The 20,838-nt window shown below is 45.9% G+C and overlaps 1 protein-coding gene across 1 annotated transcript in view; it reads right to left on the bottom strand.

Moving 5' to 3' along the window:
* Positions 1-20,838, bottom strand: part of EFHD1 (EF-hand domain family member D1) — a 44,643-nt gene that overhangs the window by 3,220 nt on the left and 20,585 nt on the right. Inside the window, exons 2-3 of the mRNA XM_054040268.1 lie at positions 14,849-14,996; positions 2,120-2,254 (exon numbers count right to left, since the gene is read on the bottom strand). Of these exons, the coding sequence (XP_053896243.1) occupies positions 2,120-2,254; positions 14,849-14,996 (283 nt within the window). The remainder of the gene's footprint in view (positions 1-2,119; positions 2,255-14,848; positions 14,997-20,838) is intronic.

Here is a 20,838-nt window from a genome sequence, read left to right as displayed (position 1 = left end):
ACAAATCCATGCTGGCTATTCCTTATCACGTTACCACCTTCCAAGTGTTTGCAGATGATTTCCTTGATTATTTGCTCCATTATCTTCCCTGGCACAGAAGTTAAACTAACTGGTCTGTAGTTTCCTGGGTTGTTTTTATTTTCCTTTTTATAGATGGGCCATTTGCAGACCAAAAGAAAAAGATGTAGTTTGAGAGTTGTTTTTTCAGCTCTACTTTCCAGCCTTTGTTTTAATAGCTCTGCTATGCTACTTTCAATGAGTATAACATTTATTTTTGTCCATAAAACACTGTCGGAAAGGAATTCTAGCAGCTTAAAAAGCCCAGTCTAACCAAACATGAAGATATAGCTTTGTAGTGTTATTCAAATCTAATGCTTTGTGATGTTATTCCAGGGGTCGGCAACCTTTCAGAAGTGGTGTGCCGAGTCTTTATTTATTCACTCTAATTTAAGGTTTAGCGTGCCAGTAATACATTTTAACGTTTTTAGAAGGTCTCTTTCTATAAGTCTATAATATATAATTAAACTATTGTTGTATGTAAAGTAAATAAAGGTTTTTAAAATGTTTAAGAAGCTTCATTTAAAATTAAATTAAAATGCAGAGCCCCCCAGACCGGTGGCCAGGACCCGGGCAGTGAGAGCGCCACTGAAAATCAGCTCACATGCCACATTTGGCACGCGTGCCATAGGTTGCCTACCCCTGTGTTATTCTGACCTAGAAAATTGAACAGACAAGGAGAGCAAGCTCAAATATTGTATTCAGAACTTAGCTTTGTGCACTGGTGCAGGAGAAGAGGAAATTCCTTGCAGTGAATGTTAAAAGTTGGTCCAGGAGTCCTGGTCTGTGTGGTATTCAGTGATCACACAATGCTTAAAGTGCTTGTAAAAGCTCTGCTTTGTTTTGTGACTACTTCCAACTGACTGTGTTTAAGAACAAAAGCTTCACAGCACCTTGGCCCAGATTCTGTGGGTATGTCTACACTGCCATGGGGAGGTGTGACTGCAGCATGTCTAGACATACCCAAAGCTAGCTCAAGTAGCAATAGGAATGAAGCCACAGCAGCACAGACGGCTGCATGGGCTAGACTTGCCCGACCAAGATCCCAGGTAAATAGTCAAGCAGCCACCGCCCATGCTGCCACAGCTTCACTGCTGCTATTACTTGAGCATGCTGCAGTAACACCTCTTGACTGTAATACAGACACACCCTTTCTCTGGGAAGCTTAGCCCCTAACAGAGGGGCTAACAGGGAAAAATTAGTGGGTGCTCTGCACCCACTGACAGCCAAGCTCCCTTCAACTCCCGCCCCACCTCCCCCTCCGCCTCCTCCTCTGAGCACGCTGCGTCCCTGCTCCTCCGCCTACCTCCCAGTGCTTCCCGCTCGGCCACCACCAAACAGCTGTTTGGCAGTGTTAGCAGCATGCTCCGGGAGGGACGGGAAGAGCGAGAATGCAGCACGCTCAGGGGAGGAAGCGGGGAAGAGGCAGGGCTGGGGCGGGGATTTGGGGAAGGAGTTGGAGTAGGGGGAGGGAGGGGGCGGAGTTGGGGAAGGGACTTTGGGGAAGGGGTTGAGTGGGGGTGGGGCTGCAGGCTGGGGGGGTGGGGCGAGCACCCATGGCAAAGAGGGGAAGTCAGCGCCTATGACCCCTAATATCTCAGTCTCCAAGATATTTTGTGAACTATTTTGGATGATGACTTATTTAAATGCTATTTCAGCCACCAAGATGATGGGCAGGAGCATAAACAGGATGGATTAAGTAAGAAGTCTACAGGGTGCTTGAAGGGGAAGGAACCACCATTGGCGCAGCAAAGCCTGGCAAAATAAGCCATTTTGTGGTTCATTTATCAGCAGTGAGTAATGCTCAGTGGGGCACAGCATACAAGTCTGAACAGGAAGTGGCATAACCCTGCATGATAGTGAGGATGTGTACTCTGTGTTGAGGAGGAAAATTCACAGCTTCTTAAATTGGTGGATTAAGAGGATTTAATCACCTGGTGACACTGGCATACTGTCCAGCAGTCAAGCATAATGTCCATTCCAGGGGACACATTAAGAAGAGAGAACTGGGACCTGCATAGCAAGCTTTTTCAGCTTCCGCACCTCCACCATACCACCATACCTTAGCTTCAAAGAAGTTCTTGGCTCCTTTAACTCCCTCAGTGGAAACATCTATTTCAGAGAGTTTTGCCAGAGTCATCAGCCCACTGTCTTCCTCAAGCTCTCCGGCTGCAGCTTTATGGAAAATCAGCAGGAACTAGCAAAGAAACAAAAAATAGACCCACCAAAATTCATCACTGAGGCTCAAGCTTTCAAAGAATTACTATTCCAAGCACTTAAACTATATGCTAAATCAGAGCAGCAAGTAATGTATGAACCCCAGGATAAGAATTTGCAATTACCAACACAGGAAAACATTTTATAAACAGAAAGAAAAATGTATTTACAATAAGCTGCATCCAGCACTTTGGATCCAGTACTGTGCGCTCTCAGACTGGAGAGAGAGGAGCCTTTAGGGAAAGGAGAAGGGGCTTTCCACAGACCAGAGCTTTGGCAGTAGTGTGGTTCACACATTGCCTAATCACTGACACCACCAGGGCCCAGAGGAGAGGATGGTCTCTTCTCTCCCCTCTCGCAGCTGAGTGAGTAGTACAGCTGCACGTTGTGATTCTCTGGAGGCCGCAGCTGCCTCAGTGCGTGCCATAAAGCTCACATATGTGCTGTCACCCCAAGTCATTTTGGTGGCCCTTATGTCAGAGTTCACCACATTATGCATTATAGGGGCTCAGATCACACTGCATAATACATAACACACTGAATGAAAGAATGAGAACAGAAGGCTGCCCCCACCTCAAATGAACCCCCACCTACTGTCCCCCATTGTCCAAATAGGCCCAATGGAACCTACGTCACACAGGACTCAACTCCATAGACAGGACTGTGCATTGTACGCTAGTGCTTGGAGGGGATCAGGGAGAGCTTTTGACTCCCATGAAGATTTAGCTGCGTAGGCCAGTCCAACCTCACTGTACTACATACAGTAGTATAAAGACCATCTCAGGTCAAATGTACCTGAACACTGGAGTATGAGTGTGGACACTTCAACCTGTACTTTTTTGTAGTATCAGGGAGAAATTATGGAACCCAGAACATCCACCCTTTACTTGAGGGACTACCAGGTAGTTCAAGCTCTTAATACAATGCCCTTCTGCCATTGTAGAGAGGGCTGGAGCACTGGATAATTTTTTAAGAGAGGTTAGACAAACACCTGCCAGGGATGGTCTAAATAATACTTAGTCCTGCCATGAATGCAGGGGACTGGACTAGGTGACCTCTCGAGGTCTCTTCCAATCCTATGATTCTATGATCATGGATCAAAGCCAAATTCCCAAGAGAAAAAAAAAACAACGGTCACTGACCTTCTGTAACTGTTGTTCTTTGATGACCTTCCAAGAAAGAAGTAGTAGAGGGCATGACACTAGAGGTCCGAATGGAGGGCCTGTGAGCCTTGACAGGACCAGGTTTAAAGTCCCATGTAAGGATCGGCTCATGAACCTGAGGGTAGAGACTCTCCAACCCTTGAGAAATTGGACCGCCATCTGATGAGAGAACACTGACCTGCTGTTCACTGGTGGGTGGAAGGCAGAGACTGCTGCTAAGTGCACCTTGAAAGACGCAAAAGCCAAACCTTGCTGCTTTAGATAGAGCAAGTAGTCCAAGATAGCCTGCAGGGAAGAATGAACCACAGAGAGATCTCATTGAGATGCCCATCTCAAGAAGCATTTCTATTTGGCCATGTAGGTAGCCCTAGTGGACGGTTTCCTACTACCTAGCCAGACCTGTCATGTAACATCCATGTTGTCAGATGAAAGGAGGTGAGATTCAGGTGGAGCACAAGTTCAGTACAGCTTCAGTGGCTTAGTCTTGTGAGATCAGGTCCAGACAGAGCAGGAGTGGAAGAGAGGATGCTATTGATTGATCCAGCAGTGTTCCAACCCAGTGTTGGTGTGGCCAAGCCAGAGCTATAACTCTCCGCTTAATTTTCAGGAGGTCTTTGTGAACCAGAGGGACAGGGGGAAAAGCACAGGCCAGGGGCCCTGAACATGGGAGCAGGAAGGCATCAGAGATGGAACCAGGACTATGTCTGCACAGCAAGCAAAACTGATGGCACTTCCTGTTCTGCTTGGTTGTGAACAGATCTACCTGGAGAGATCCCCACCTTTGGAAGATAAACCTGGCGATCTCAGAGTGAAGAGACCACTCGCGGTGAGAGGAAAAGGATTGGCTGAGGTGATCCGCTAGTGTATCCTGGGAGATGTGATGCCGTAAGGTGAATGGAGTGCTTCACGCAGAATTCCCACAGACGGATGGCCTCCTGACACAGGGCTGAGGATCAAGCACCTCCCTGTTTGTTGATATAGAACATGGCCACGTTATTGTCTGTCAGAACTTGCACTGCCTTACCTGAGATCTGGGGGAGGAACACTTGGCAGGCTAAGCGTACAGTCCTGAATTTCCTGACATTCATGTGCAGGGAGAGTTCCTCTTGGGACCATAGGACCTGAGGCAGTTGAGGTGGGCTCCTCAGACTAGGTCTGACACATCCAAGACTAGGGACACTGACGACTGAGGGGTACCCCCATCATTACTGGCTTCAGGTCCTTCCACCAATCCAGGGAGGCGAGGCCTAAGGGAGGAACAGTGAGCACCAAGTCCAAGTGGTTTCAGTTTGGGAAGTAGCCACGGTCTGTAGGGGCCTGAGGCGTAACCTTGCATGCCGAATCACATAAGTACATGTGGCCATGTACCCCAGAAGCTTCAGGCAAACTCGGGCAGTCTTAATTGGGTGTACCCTGAACTTGGATATCAGGTCCAATAGAGTCTGGAATTGGGCCTCCAGAAGGAAGGCTCTGGCCTGGGTTGAATTGAGCACCACCCCAATGAATTCTATTCTCTGAACTGGAACAAGAGTCAACTTTTGCTCATTTAATCAATAGGCCCAGCACCTGGAAGGTGACTTGGACCATGCTGATGCTGTTCCACATGTGAGTTTCTGACGACCTTTGATCAGCCAGTTGTTGAGGTAGGGGTAGACCCGGACACCTCACCATCTGAGGAAGGCTGCTATATTACTGCCATACGATTCATAAAACCAGAGGGGCTGCAGACAGGTCTAAGGGAAGAGCAGTGAACGGATAGTGGCATTGATTCACAATAAATCTGAGAAATCTTATGTAGCCAAGAGAGACAAATGTGAAAGTATGCATCCTTTAAGTCGATGGCAGCCTACCAGTCCCCTGGATCCAGGGAGGGAATGATGGAGGCCAGGGAGACCATGCGGAACCTCAGTTTCTTGAGATACCTGTTGAGACGATGCGGGTCCAGAATGTGCCAGAGGCCTCCCTTGGCCTTTGGGACTAGGAAATACCCGAGTAGAGCCCCTTTCCTCTCAAGTCTCGAGGAACTTCCTCCACAGCCCCCATGCATTGGAGGGACCGCAATTCCTGGGTGAAGAGTTGCTTATGAAAAAGGTCCCTGAAGAGGGATGGAGATGTAGGGTGGGAGGGAGGGAAGGGGTGGATAAAAATTGAAGGGTATTGCCCATTGTCACTGTATTTAGCACGCAGTGGTCTGATGTTATGTGGGAGCATGCCGGGCTGAAGTGGGATAAACGGTCCAAAAATAAAGGGGAGGCAGGATCTGAAGCGGGAACTAGTATAGCACCTTGAGGCGCACCTTCAAAAGGCCTGCTTGAAGCCACCGGAGGACCTATGAGAGCCTCGCTGGGAGGTTGAGGGGAACAGGAGTGGCTGATGCCGTTTGTAACCTCTCCTTTTCCTTTTGTAGGGCTCCTGTCTTGGAGGTGGTGCCGATAAATGAGGTGGCTGTTGGAACCTGAAGTGCTTCCTGGAAGCAGACAGAGCATAGAGGCCCAGTGACCTGAAGGTGGGTCTAAAGTCCTTCAGCCCATGAAGCCCTGTGTCTTGTCTGCTCTGAAAATACTGAGGAGCTTTCAAAGGGAGAGGGGGGCCCTGGATGGATTGTTGGACCTCGTGAGGTAGTCCTGAGGACTGGAGCCAAGAACAAAGCCTCATGGTGACAGCAGAGGCCATTGTCCTCTCTGTCACATCAGCTGCATACAAAGCTACGTGGAAAGAGATCCTGACCACATTCTTACCCTCCAAGAGTGAATTCTGCTTCCAATCTTGAGGCAGAGAGAGTCTGAACTTGGACAAGGAGTCCCACAGATTGTAATTGTATCTCCCTAGCAAAACATGCTGATTGGAGATATGCAGTTGATAGCTACTCATTGAATAAACCTCTCCCCCAACAGATCCAGGTTTTTTTGCATCTTTTTGTTTGTAGCGCTCATCTGGCCCTGCTGCTGACACAACAAGGGACTCTGGTGTGTGTGTGTGTGTGTGTGTGTGTGTGTGTGTGTGTGTGTGTGTGTGTGTGTGTGTGTGTGTGTGTGTGTGTGTGTGTGTGTGTGTGTGTGTGTGTGTGTGTGTGTGTGTGTGTGTGTGTGTGTGTGAACGCGTGAGTACAGGTACTCAAATCCACTTGCTGGCACATAATGTTTCTTTTCTGCCCTCTTTGAGGTGGGAGGCAGAGGAGGAGTTGCCACAGGGCCTCGACCGGACCCATTACAGCCTCATTAATGGGTAAGGCCACTTTGGAGGGAGCTGCTGTAAGCAGAAGGCTGTGGGATGTTTCCTTAAGCTCCTCAAATTCCAGCCGCAGGTTAGCTGCTATCCATGTCAGAAGGTCCTGATGGGCCCTGGAATCATCTTGCAGAAGTGAACTACTGGGCCCTGAGATGGCCTCATCTGGAGCACGAGGTGGCGATGGGAGCCACATCCTGAAAGTCAGTACCAGGGTTGGTACTGGAGTCGGGGTCCGACGCTGAGTGGGAAGGGAGGAAGGGCCCGATACTGGGGGGAAAGTCCCAAAGGTTGCAGTTTGCCCATTACATAGGCCTCTGACCCCTTGGTCAGTGGGGGGGACCTGCACCGAGGTCCAGTGGCATATAGGCTGGGTACCTTAGGCTGCACGTAGAGTTCCCTTTCGAATTCAGATGAAGAGTCCTCCCTCGGGGACCACAGTGGAGTGGTACCCCTCTCTGCCTTCATACGGTGTTGAGGGTCCAGGGAACAGCGGTAGACTGGAGATGGTTGTGATGACAGGGTCAGGGCTCGCTTGTCCCTAGAAGGTGCTGTTGGTGCCGGGAAGGAGTTCAACACTCCCTGCTCCTAGTCATTGGAGCCGGCAGCTGTCTCATCAGCATCAGGGGGAACTGGGAGTGATAGTAAATCTCTGGTTGCTGAGAGCGTCTCTGGGGTCAAAGAGACAGTCAGGCTGCTGGTACCACAGTGGTTTCCGGGTGTCGGCAGAGCGTGCAGCACCAGACAACACTCTGGGCAGAGTTGATGGTGCCACCATGGGACCAGGGGTGGAAGAGTGGCCCTGAATCAGTTGCACTGCACTGCCTTCCCACTGCTTGTAGTTTTTCTGCCCCAGTGAGTGCCTCACGTTAGTTTCTCCTGAGCATTCAATCAACTGGAATGCGGGTCACTCACGGGCAGAGGTTTGCCCCAGGAGGCACAAAGTTTGAAGCTCAGGGACCAGGGCATGCCTGGGTCCTGGGGCGAAGAGAGTCCCTTGATGATAGTCCTTAACACTAACTACAATATCTATCTACTCTAAAAACTATGTTTAAAAACAACAAAGAATTAGAGTCCAAAAACCACTGGGAAGAAGCCTTGCCGAAGCAAGAGTGGTCGTTCCAGCAACTGTCATGGGCGGAAAGAAGGAACCAAGAGGGTGCGTGGCCAGTGGTGCCCCTTATACCTGTGCATAAGCGCGTGGCTCCAGGGGGCACTAGAGCTGGCCTGACAGATACCACTGAGGGAAAAATCTCCAGCAATGGTTCACACACACCTAAAGTGGAATGGACAAAAGCAAGCACTCCAAGAAGAACTCAGTTATCCATATTAGAAAAGAGAATGTCTTCTAACTGACATTTCTGCCTCATATACTGATAGTGGGAAGCAAAAAGATTAGGGATTTTTTTGGTTGTTCTGGGGGAGGGGAGTTAATTTTGTCCAGCTCTAGTGTTAAATCACTACTCAGGATTCTCCAGAACATGGAGAAGTCTTAGGACTGCATCACAGCTTTAAGACTACCACCTTGCTAGGCTATCATTTGGACAGAAGGAGGTTTTCTTCTATTGTGTCCATTAAGAATACAGGAGATTTGTTATAGCAAAGGTCTTTCAGTGGTCACAATAGAGCTATACCCTGTCCCACTCAAGAATGGTTTAAAAAGATATAGAAGTGCCTATGCAGCAACTCATTTTAAAACCCTTACTAGAGCACTTAACTAGAAATGTTTAAGGTACCAAGAGGTATCTGACCAGTCTGCCTGCCAGGTTATTTAAACTGTAAAAATCAGCTTTTTTGCAACATCTAAGAAGCACATTTTTCTTCCCTCAAAAGGAATTACAAGGCTCAAACTTCCCAATGGTGCACCAAGTTTCAGTTGAGGAACTCACATCTATGCTGTAATCCTCTGAATCCAGTATTTATGATGCAAACACTAATACATGCAACATTAAAGTACTGCTGTAATTAGGTCTCACCATTGTGCTCTCGGCTATTTTGTAGCCTACACACTGGCTTTCACACAGATTCACCCCTGTGGACAGGAGCTGCACCAGGCCCTATTGTACCGCTAAAATCCAGCAAGGAGGGGTCAAGTAACATGTAGGAGCATGTGTGCTCCCTCCACAAGGAGAGATTTCAAACACAACAAATGTTAAAGGAGGTTCAGTTCTGCATTTCCTCAATCGGACAGGATTTGTCTGTTCCAGTGCAGAGATCACACTCTTCCACTAGAGGACAGCAGCATCTCACTAAAGGACAGCAGCATCTCAGTATGTCAGCAATCTCAGCCAGTTCCTTTTCCTTTCATCACTAATGCATCAGGGAAAACAGAATTGTTTATCATTTCCAGGACAGTTACTGAGCAGCTGATGGAGGTGCAGCAGTTTGAGAATAGGGTGGGCAGGATAACTACAGTCCTGGCTATTCTCTACCACAGCATCCAAGTTTAGCAGGGGAAGATTTACGCAATAGCCCTGTAAGCTTGGTGTGCTTATTAAGGTAGAGCATACAGAAGGCAAGCTTGTTTTATAGGGAAGCTTCCTACCCTCTCCAAACAAAATTTAAAATTAGGTGAGGTTTAGCTAAATGGGTAGATCAGCCAACTCAAAAACTTGAGAAGACCTCCTTCCATTCTATTCAAGTCTGTTTTGTCCTCTCCTCCCTCCACCAAACAACCCAGATATTGCTTTGGATCTTTGATACAGCCTGAACTTCTGGTTGTACTAGTATTAGTCAGATGTTCCTCCTCACTGTTCCAACCCCACCCTTGAAAGCCAAACTTCCTGGCATCCAAAAAGTCTACTGAAAACAAAGCAGCCCTAAGGTCTGTTACAAATGTAGTCCGGGGAAGGGTAGGTCAGTGCCTGGAAACACCCAGCCATGACCAATCACAAGGACACGTGTGCATGAATCACCCTGAAACAGGGGAATCAGGCAGCATTCTTCTTACGGAAGATGGCCTGTTACAGCAGGGAAAATATGCTGCTTTACTAGCTACTTCAGCCAATAAAAGGCATGTGGGACTTACTCACCCAGACAGAAAAAGTTGGAAACATGGATTATGGTGGCCACTTACCAGCTGCTGATGTAAAGGAGAGGCAAAGTGCATAATACCAGAATTTTTAAAGACTCTGCTGAGAAGCACAGAGAGCAGGGTACACAGTTCCAACCTCATGATGTTGACACGAATGCTCTCTGTGATTCTTAGTGACCCAGCACACACACTCCTCCTCCATCAAAAAAGCCATACAGCAGTTCCACAAACCCAGAGTGCAGAGTGCCTGCTGACCTGCAAAATGACAGCAACATGGCTACTGTAATCCTTGCCTGGTGTGTACTGCATAAACCTTGAGACATGAGGAGAAGTATTTAATAAACTGAAGCGGAGAGGCACTGGTCCTTGAAGCAATCTCTGCACAACTGGACACAAACAGTATCTCGGGGAAGCTGTGACTTACATGAACCCAGATGGCAGACATGCAAGTTGGGTCAGAGATTGAACATTTTACTAGCACAGGCACAGTGATGCTAAGGTGGATTTTACTGATGCTAGATATGGATAGAGTTAAGTATTGCTGTTACAGCTATTATCTGTTCTTTCCTTTGGTGGGTGGGAGTTTGAGCCTAGGCATTATAGAGTAGTTATGCTTCTCTTTTTAAGCATAAGCTGTTTAACCTGAGTCTTTAAGAGGAACTTTGTGGAGTTAATTGATGACATATTTATGGACTCTTGACAAAGGTCATAGTACAAGTCAATTTTATTAATGAACATGCCAGTCAGGTGCAATAGGAAGCCAGTGTAATACAAGAAGAGAGTCGTTTACAGGCTATCGAGGTAAGCAATTCACGAGATTACAGTTTCTTCTGCTCTGATGCAGAGGTTGAGCGCTGTGGGAACACACAGGAGTAGGGTAACCAGATGGCAACTGTGAAAAAATGGGACAGGAGTGGGGGGTAATAGGTGCCTATATAAAAAAAAAGTCCCAAAAAAATAGGACTAGCCCTTTAAAAATGAGACATCTGGTCACCCTACATAGGAGGGAGCAGATGACTAGCAGCTATTGACTCCCGCATAACATCCTGTGACATGCTGTTGTCCAGTGCAAGTGGTACACAGTGAATAGATGCAGGGGTCTGCTGCTGAAATCACTGCTAGTTGCTCTAAATACATTCTCATGGAACTTCTGCTCCTGTAGCCTCTCCTGCTCTGGAATTGCTTTGGTACAGCAATAGTCACTGAATTAGAAATAATAAATCAACAATTGTGTTCAGTTTCCAGTTCTAATACCTTCCCACTCCCCAGTATCAGCCCCCTGTAAGAACATAAGCCACTTTCTTCCAAGAGAAAGTGGGAAGGAATTGGATTTTTTTGGGCGGGATAGATGCAGTTTGCAGCAGCTGCCAAAGGTTACCTGTTGCAGACTAACAGGACCTTAGGATCGGTATCCTGAGGATTTCTAGCAAGAGCAAGGAAAGCCTTAGTCCAGAGGGGCTGGTGAAGGCGTAGCAAGGCTGAGAAAATTTGTATTTGTTATTCTCAATTATCTGAGGACGCTTTGTGGCTGGAAGTAGAACAAGAACTGACAGGGATTTGAAGGGAATTTCAATGCATACAGTCTCCTCTGTGAGCAAGAGTCAGGCTAGCTGTAACCCTAATAACGCGAGATTTGTAGAAGCGAGGATTGTGTGAGGCGAGTGGGAAAGAACTGTGTGAGAAGTTGTTGCGACTTTGTGTAGATAAATATGGAATGTAGACTAGAGTCTAAATAGATGTGAAAAATAAGATATCAGGATGACCTATGTATAAACAAAATGCAGCTGTTGCTCATTATTGTATGTAACAAAAGGTATAAATGCTTGCCTTAACTGTTTATCTTTTGAGAGACCTGCCTAGGAGGGGGAAACCCTGTGTCCTAGTGCACTCTATGCAATTGCATGAGAATAAAATATCTGATTTGCTGCACCCAAAAAAGAGAGTGAGAACTGTTTTTTCCAACAGTCAAGAGGGGCCGGTGAAGGCGAAGCAAGGCTGAGAAAATTTTTATTTGTTATTCTCAATTATCTGAGGACACTTTGTGGCTGGAAAGGCACAGGACCCTACATGTTGGCACAGCTAAATTAGACACACACACACATACACACCCACCACCCCAAACTGTTAAACTAGAACACTGGTTTTAGCCAAGGTTTGCCAAGATTATTCCAAAGAAACAAGAGAAAATTATGGCTAGCATATTAACATGGTTCTTTTCCATCTATTTGTTGGCTGTCAGCAGAAGGGAAGCATAGTTGGACAAAGCAACAATTGATTCCACCTCACTTGCTAGTGGGAGATATAAAGCAATTTGCTACCAGATAATGCTTATGAGTTATACAGAAAGGCAGAATCAAGTGCATTTGGAGGTAGGTAAGGGCAGATAGCTAAGCAGGTATCCTGGTCCAGGGCATGAACAGAAAGTGTAGCGTACATGCTGAGGCTTATTTTCCCAATGTGTAGTTTATTACAGTAAGAGTTAAGAGTGCCTCTTACATAAGAATTTCACTGCTTAGCCATCATTTTGCATCTGGCTACAGGATGCAACAGAGCCAGCTGCTGTGCACAGTATTTGAAGTGTAGACAGAAATCTCCCAGAACAGTCTTTATGACTAAACACAGAGGAGGCTGCTGTAGCCAGCAGGGTTTGGGGAAGCTGGAACAGGTGGGTGGAGCCGGGAGTAGACAGTTGCCATTTTTGCTGTGGCAACAGCGCAAGGAGGGAGCTTACTGACTCAAGGAGGAAGAAGGGACATACACACTCATGGGAAGCTGCATCTGTCCATTTTAATAATGGCAGTGGTATCCACATGATACCGGGAAGTGTTCTCTAGTCCACACACATGCAAAACCAGGCCCCAACAGAAAAATCAAAAAAGCAACATATACCTATTGTAGAGAGACCCTTGCCCCTCAAGCAGTCGCTTTCATGAGCCTGGAACTATCTGAAGAGGTCTTGTCATCCCAGCATAGTATCCATGTAGCTTCCATTTCTTGTCTTCACCCCTAGTCTCACCTGGGGCCACAGACGTGGTGTTCTGCTCCACCAGATTCCTTAGTATCATCCAGAATTATCTCAGGCTCCATTGATAGAGCCCCCAAGGAGAGTCCAATATATTGTAAAATGGGCAGGCTTTCTTCCCTGCCCCAGAGCCACTGCTGACCTAGACTCAGAGACAGACTTTCAGTTCTTCTATTTTTCTTGCCAGAACCAGTAATACCCTGCTCTCTAACATGTTTGTATTCTTGTTCTGACATCACTGTGTTCTTAAAAAGTTAAGCTGCAGCTGCTACGCCCTCCTGCTCACAAGCGTCCAGCCATCTGCTTTGGGTCAGCTGGCAGCACACTTGCCAAGTGCATTGTTCCAAGACATGATCACAGTTCCAACACGCCACTTTTCAGTGCGCACAAGTGGATGCTTGTGAGAGAGTAGCATGCAGTGGGATGTGTTTAAGTGAGGGACTTCCAGAAAGCCTGACCCCCTATGCCAGATAGACAGAGTACATAAGCAGTGACTGGTGAGAGGACTGCTTACATAGCCGAGATTAAGCCAGCACTTCCCACCTGTGCTGGGATGTCATCAAGTGAAACTGACATAGTGAGTGAAGACACAGTGGTTACCCTCATTCTGAGTAAGTCTGTTCCGCCAGATGATGGTAGGAACACTTGTGCATCACAGAAAATAGTGTGTGCAATAGGCATGTGCTATAAGCATGTGGCTAGGGACATGCTATACCAGAGAAGTAGAGTCAAAGCCTAACAGAAAAGTAGGCAGGTAGTATTTACATTTTTCTGCATTAAAAAAATGTCTTAAAAACATATTGATTCCCTGCTTCTACCACATTAGATTTCCCTGTAATTTCACAACACCCTCAGCCTTTTCCGACCATGCACCGACAGAGACATCACCAGGCTGCTCTACATCTCAGCCATTGCCACGGAGGGATTGATGTTTTACACAAATTAGTGACCAACTAGTTTACAATGTAAACTATCAGCAATTAATTTTTCACAGCGGATGTGGTGGCAAACATACCCAACTGGATACAGAGACTGATGTTTAGAGTTGCTGAGCAAGCTGACTTTTCAGAAGCAGTACGCTCAGATGTGCTAGCATTGAGGCACCACAACGTGACTTTAACAGCTGCTGCTTTCCTCATCTTCACTCATCTTTGTTCATGTCCTTTGCCAGCCTAGCAAGCAGCTGTCTGCACTCAGTTGCTGATGTCCTAGTCTACTCATGCCCCTTCCTACCCAGCATACAGCATCTGTTAGTGTCCAGCTTCTGCCTACCCTTTGTTCATACCCGCTTGCACAGCAGCTGCCAGAATTCCCTGGCACTTTTGAATTGAAAGTTACAGGTCTGAACAGTTGAGGGTTCAGAGACTTGGTTGTGGAGACAACAGAAATCCCCTTTGATAAGTTATGGAGCCCTGCTCTGCCTGCTTGAGGCAGGAGGATAAGTATTACCCCTTTTAGGGGCAGAAAGGGCAGAAGAAAGCTCCCAGAAACAAGACAACTCCCTGCAACTGATCAACACCTGCCATGGCATCCTAAAAAAGGGATAGCTATAAGTATATTGGATGACACTGTTGCTCAAGTCAACACTAATTATTTAACTGCTAAATCATTAGGCTTCAGTTATCCTCAGTCAAAAGTAAAAACTGTTCCCATCCAGCTCAGAGCTGTGATAAGTGCATTAAACTGCATTAGACACAGGGCTTGGAATAGAGATCAACAAGCTTGCAGACATACTTGTTGACAAATATTTCAAAATAAATTACCGAAATAATTGAAACTGGCATGATTATATTGTGTTATTTTGACAAAATATGCAGAATTTTAAAATATTGTGCACAGAATTAATTTTTTGGCACAGAATTCCCCATGAATAATGAGTTGCATCTTGTCATTCAGTTACATCGTGCTTCATGCAGAAGAGACTGCCTACTTCTCTCCCCTGCTGATTGCACTTCCACCACCGCATAGCCTATTGAGCTATCTCAGGCTTAGAAGAATCTTGGCCAAGTTAGAAGGAGGAAGGAAGATCTAGCACAGCCCAATTCAGAGAAAGGATGCACCGGTAGTGTTCCAGACTGCTACTGCCTGGCTATGCAGCCCCACATTAGATACTTCTTTGCTGATCCTTACCTCACGGAAGCTGAGCTTGCCATCAAAATCCTCATCCACTTCCTTGATCATGTTTTTCAGGCCCAGATGGGTCTGAGGAGCTCCCAGCTTCTCCATCATCAGTTTCAGCTCCATTAGGTCTATATACCCATCCTTTCCAGAGTCATACCTGAGGGGACAGAGGGTAAAGATCAGTATTTGTCACACCCCCTGCTACACTGACAACACAGGGAATTTTCAAAGCTTAGTTTCACAACATAGGTAAGCGGTAGTCTAATTACTGACACTCTAGGCAATGTGTTCTTAGGACATTCCTCCAGAGAATGAAGTGTGAAGACAGAAAACACACACACACACACACACACACACACACACCATCGATCCATGCTCAGGGACATGGTGACCAAACCAGCTGTTGAAATCTGTTAAGTTTGGGGAAGTCACATGAAGCCTTTGAAATTAGCTTCCAAGGATAAAAGCAGATTAGTCTGTAGGGAAAAATGCAGAAGTGACTTCGGAGCAACTGTGCCAGAAATATGAAGGGAGGGAGTAGGGAGGAACCCACACCACCACTACCAGACTTTAGGCCCTTGCCCATTGGTAATGTAAATAAACATTTCACCATGCCTGCAAGACATGTGTATCAATCCATGCATTCTTACAACTCAATGCTCTATACCATGCACAAGTGTACTAGAGGATTCAAGTCAATACTGTATGCCAGGCACGTAACAGAGAGCTACCCAAAGCCACATCTAGAAGTATCTATTCCAGCCAAGGTCTTTCACACTACTTTAGAATTTAAAAAAAATGGGATTGTCACTCAACCAACAGGAAGCCAAAATATTCTGGCACAAGTATTTTACCATTTGAAGGGCTCCCTGTACAGACAGAGATGCTATATCATTTAAGAATTCTGATTCTGTAATAAATTTTATGAATACTGTGTGTGACCTGGTCAATAAAGTTACCGTATAGTAATTACTGAGTTAAGACTTTTCTGTATGAATGTACTGAGCCAGCTTACTAGGTGACTATTGGGAAGACCATCAGGAAAACAAGAGGAGAGCTATAGCTAAGCAACCTCTCAAATACTTGGGGGGCAAGTACAGCACAGTGGCCTACTTCTAGGCTCCAACTTGAAGTTATACAGCTCTTTTGCCAGCACTGGGAACGAACAGATCAAAGGGCTATAAACAGTTAGGAAGTGGACTTGTTCTCTGAGAAGAGAGGTCAAAGGACAGGACAAGATTTAAAGTGACACTCTGGTGCTGGGGAAAGAGAGAACTGTTTTGTCAATGAAGGGAAGAGACTGGTCACCCAGACCCTAACAGTTTTGGGGGTCTATAGGAAGCTTAAAACTACCAGAAGCCTGATGGATGTGGGAGATGGGGAAGCACCTGGTAAGGTAGACGTGTGTACACTGTTTATTTTTTACAAGATCTTGTCTCTGAAACACTTTTGTTCAAAATACATACTTTGGTCATTGTCTTAACCACTGATTACTGCTCCTAGATTGAACAGAACTGCAGGTATTGAAGAAAAGTCAGGCCTACTGAGGTAATCGTGGTTAGCACCCGGAGAGTGCAACTCAAGGCTTGGTCCGAGAGTTGAAGAATCACAGGATTCTTCCTCTAGAAAGGAGCTGGTTAGAGCCTCTTGATCTGAGAGGAGGTATACCCCAAAGAGACCACGAGGGAGGAGAGGAGCAGATAACCCCAGTAATTGTGACACTCACTAATGGGGGGCCAGTAGGAACTTTTAGGGTGAGGAGAGAGGTGAGATTCTTGCTCCTTATGCAAAATAAAGGATCACTTTAGGAATGCACAGGGATCCAGAAATGGGAGTCTGCTGCAGGGTATCTGGCAAGTTAAAGGAAAGAAGTATGGAGCAATCTATTGACTTTCAAACAAAGGTCTTTGATAAACAGATTGAAGGTAGCAGCTGGGGGCAATAAACTGAAGACAAGCAGCTCTTGGTGCAGACACAGACTACTGTAGGCTAGACTGTTACTTCCTAGATTCTGAAAGAGAAGAGAGCCCTTCACTGTTAAATGTCACGTCAGCAAAACTGCTGTTTCTCATAAGTCATCAGAGATCCCAGTTCAGAAGGAAGCAACAAGATGAAATCTAAGACATTACATGGACATGCTATGCTGGTCTGGTCTTTAAATTAAAAAAAAAAAAAAAAGTTAGTTGATTTTCTAGCAGCATGTGCCATGCCAACTCTTTTACAGTAGTACCCTTTCATGCTTTGCTGTGGGCTTCAGGCATGTGCTCATAAGGCTTTTACTCTTCCTTTAGAGGGGAACAGCAATACCTGCTGGGTCTTCAGTGGTAGAAGACAATGGATTTAAAGTGTTAATAGATGACCATGAGACTTTTGATAATTGAGGTGACTTAGGATCACATAGATTCCCCACTGGTCTTCTTTCTTATACCTAGCAAACCACATTTACTCCAGGAGAGAGGGAGAGGAGAAGAAAGTGCATTGTAATTAAGACAAAAGGGGTGATGAGTGAATTGGAGCTGAGAAAGCAAAGAAAGGAGCTCTAATGCTGAATGAATAAGGAAGGGATCTCTGCCAGTTGCAGCACTGGCTGGCTGACAAGAGCACAGCATCACTCTGAACAGGGATTCAGTGCGTAACTTCGATAAGAAACCACAGCATAATGGCAGGAGCTGGGTGAGTTTCCTAAGTGGAAGGAAGGGGGGGAGAAGTCTGACTGAGGGCAAGCAACACTACTATACATCCCATTTTTTTCTTTTACCCTATACTCTTCTCCCTAATCCATTCTCAACTTCACTCCCTTCAAACATTTCAGAATTCTTAAGTTCGTTCAATACTTTTGATGGCTTCAAAAAGAAAGTCCCAGTGACAGCTTTCAAGCTTTCCTCTTTGGTCAGAGCAAGTCAAATCTTCCAATCCTTCACGTTTCACTCACCATGAGTTACGTTAAAACAAAAGCTAGCCTTCCCAGACTTTAAGAGCAACATAATCACAGTTCCCTTAGAAAAAGCTCATTCCAATTAAGAAGCTTACACAATCAGAAAAGAAGCTACATTAGAAACGAGCATGAACAAAGCCGCTGGTCTCTTAGCTGTTGCATGGAGTGAGCAGAGTGAGGTGGGGGTACAATCAGGACTGTCCCTCCACCCACAAGAATGAATACACACAGGGGGAAATGGAGAATGCTGCTTCTCCAATGGGTTGGGATGGCTTCAGAGTGTGTCAGAACACTAAGTGCCAGGGGCTGCTATGGAGCTTTCCTCCTTTTCCCATTGTTGATCCAGGGATGGCACCCTAAAAGGAATCCCCAGCACCCTCCCCTTTTCCAGCAGCTTGAAGGGAGGAGGAGGAGGAGGAGAGTTGGCTTGGCTTCTTGCCTGACCATCACTCTTGGCTAGTGCCCCTTCCACCAAAAGATTGGTCTATGGCCAGTAGATTTAAGGTAAAATTTTCAGAAGCACCTAGTTACTTAGGAGCCTAAGTCACTTTTGAAAGTTTTATGCATAGTCTCCTGGCTATTATATACGTGATAAAGTTTCCAGCTGCATGGTAGCGGGTGCATGGATAGGGGCATATAATTGGTGGTGAGTGGATGCACTGGGGCTTTGTTGGTTAAAGGAAGGAGGCATGAAGGAAAATGCTGATGGGGAAGTATGGGGGTTGTCATGCAACAATGACCAAACAGAAAGTGACACTTTCTTCCAATGCTGAAGAAGGAATTGATTGGAATAAAGGAAAGTATGATCCCTGAAGCCCTCCAGTGTTTGCTTCACAGCAGAACCTTCCTCAAGCTCCCCTCTCACCCCCATTTCCTGTCCAGACCTTATTGGGGGGGGGGGGAGAGGGAGGAGTACATGAATCCACAGAGGTATACAGAGCTTTTTGGGAAATGGGGAAGAAACAGAAGAAAAACAGGGAAATTGATATGGGTACTGGGGGAAGGAGAGAGAGAGTAAACAGACATTACAACTTAGGAAAAAAGCTACAGTATGGTTCGTTGTAGAAAAAAAAATGGAGTGGGGACAGGAAATTTACTAATTTAACTAAATAAATATTTTCTAGTGTATTACCTGCCTTAGTATTAAGTTGTATTTTAAAAAGTGTCACAGCAATTTGATTGATATGGTAACAAAATATAGTATCCAATGGTTATTCTTTTTAAGAGCAGGGAGAGGAGGAGCATTAAGTGGCAAGGGGTCTGGTATTTCTCTGTGGCTAAAAAGAAGCATGGTATGTTTTTCAAGCCCTGACCGGAGCATCCAGTGCTGTCTCCATGACATGTATATCAGAAGCCAGACTAGAAATAGGACTGGAATGACTATTTCCCATCTGGATTCCTGACATAGGACACATCACCTTTTAAAGAGGTGTCCATTAATTCAAAGCTGAAGCAGAAGGAGGACACATGCCTAGAGTTCCTCCACTCCTCATAAAAGTGATGGACTGTGCGCAGATTCCCTAAAAGGCATGGGATGATCTCACTCTTCAAACAACTCATTTAGTATTAGCAAGTTCATCTGCTGTTAGACAACATGCAAGACTTTACAGTGTCCTTCCTGCCAGGCCTATAAATATCACTACAACAGGGAGTCAACATGTCACACTCAGCAACCTTTGCTGCTGAATGAAACATTTGTTTCCAGATTGGGGTCTTTATCCTTAGGTGGAAGGCATTTCCCAGTTTGATGAGTGCACCTGTGGTGATGGGGAATAAAGTAAGACAGCATTGGCATCCCTGATTATCGTTCACACATGACTCCTTAAAATGTGGGTTATATAGCTACAAAAGAAACAGATGTACTGTACATCGTGTACTGTATGCTCATTTCAGCATCGTTTTAGTCTAAAAATTAGACATCTCACTACCAAAAACTCAGTTTGACTCTGGCTTCTTATTCCATGTTATCAGGAGGCTAGTTTGTCAGCTGTGACTGTTGCCTCTTTGTATGACAGCACTCATTTGACCCTTCAAGCGTGCTAAGTCAGCCTTACAGTAGAAGGGCTGGCCCTGAAGGGGTTAACCAACTGTACTTGGGTCCTGGAACCATCAAGCACAGCTTCATGGCTCCGTCATTCCAGCAAACAGGCAGCACAAAGCTGGGATTGTGAGAAATTAGGTCTTGTCAGTAGTGGGCTGAGATGGCAAAGTGACATTGTACCAGTAGCACAATAGGTGTTCAGTTCGCAGAGCCAGGTCCAGCCTTCAGAGCGGGGCTTTCCAAAACAGTTTAACCTCTGGATTTTCTGTAACCACTCTGCTCTCATTTCACTAAGAGTGAAGCAGGGGATAAGAACAGCTCAGGAATACAATATCAGAAAGCATTCCTGCTTACAGAGCCCTCTGAGAGCCAACTCTGAAACACAGGAATAGTTATGAACTGTACGGCGGATTTGATAGCTGGCAAGACTCCTTCCCCAGATGGATGGGGAGTGGAGGTGGGGAAGAGGACTTGTTCTTCCAGACTCAAAAACTCGTTACAGAACCTGCAGAATGAAAATTGCATCCTGTGAATCCTGGACTACAAACATACCACCCACCCAAACAGGCTTAAGATATAATAATATAATCTTGGTAAGGTTACTTCAGAGCCACATGGCCATGCTATTTAAGAGAGATACGTTTGTATGATTCAGCAGAGATGCATGCATCCCTCGTGTTCCACTGAGGCCTCTGGTGCTGTAACTAGCCTTGTGGGCACAAGTACTCAAAGTGTTAACAGGAAATACGACCCACGCAGCCACAGGTGCATCTCTATTCAGACTGATGAAATCAGCCCTTTGAAACTGATAGTTAGAACCCTGCATGCTCCTTGGCCCTGCTGCAGCGCCATTTTGTATGCCATCTGCCCCTGTGGAACCTCCCTTATAGGGACTTCATCTAACCTCCTTCCAGATCTCTAAAAAGCTCTCATGCCAATTTTACTGCAAATTGAGTGGTGGAGCAGCCGTCCACCATCTACAGAGCATTGGAGGAAGCTAGTCAATTGAGTGCCATATTGAGG

This window comes from Malaclemys terrapin, chromosome 9, assembly GCF_027887155.1.
Source record: "Malaclemys terrapin pileata isolate rMalTer1 chromosome 9, rMalTer1.hap1, whole genome shotgun sequence".
Taxonomy (NCBI): domain Eukaryota; kingdom Metazoa; phylum Chordata; order Testudines; family Emydidae; genus Malaclemys; species Malaclemys terrapin.
Note: the sequence above shows the minus strand (reverse complement) of the source record. Positions and strands in the feature narration are given on the sequence as shown.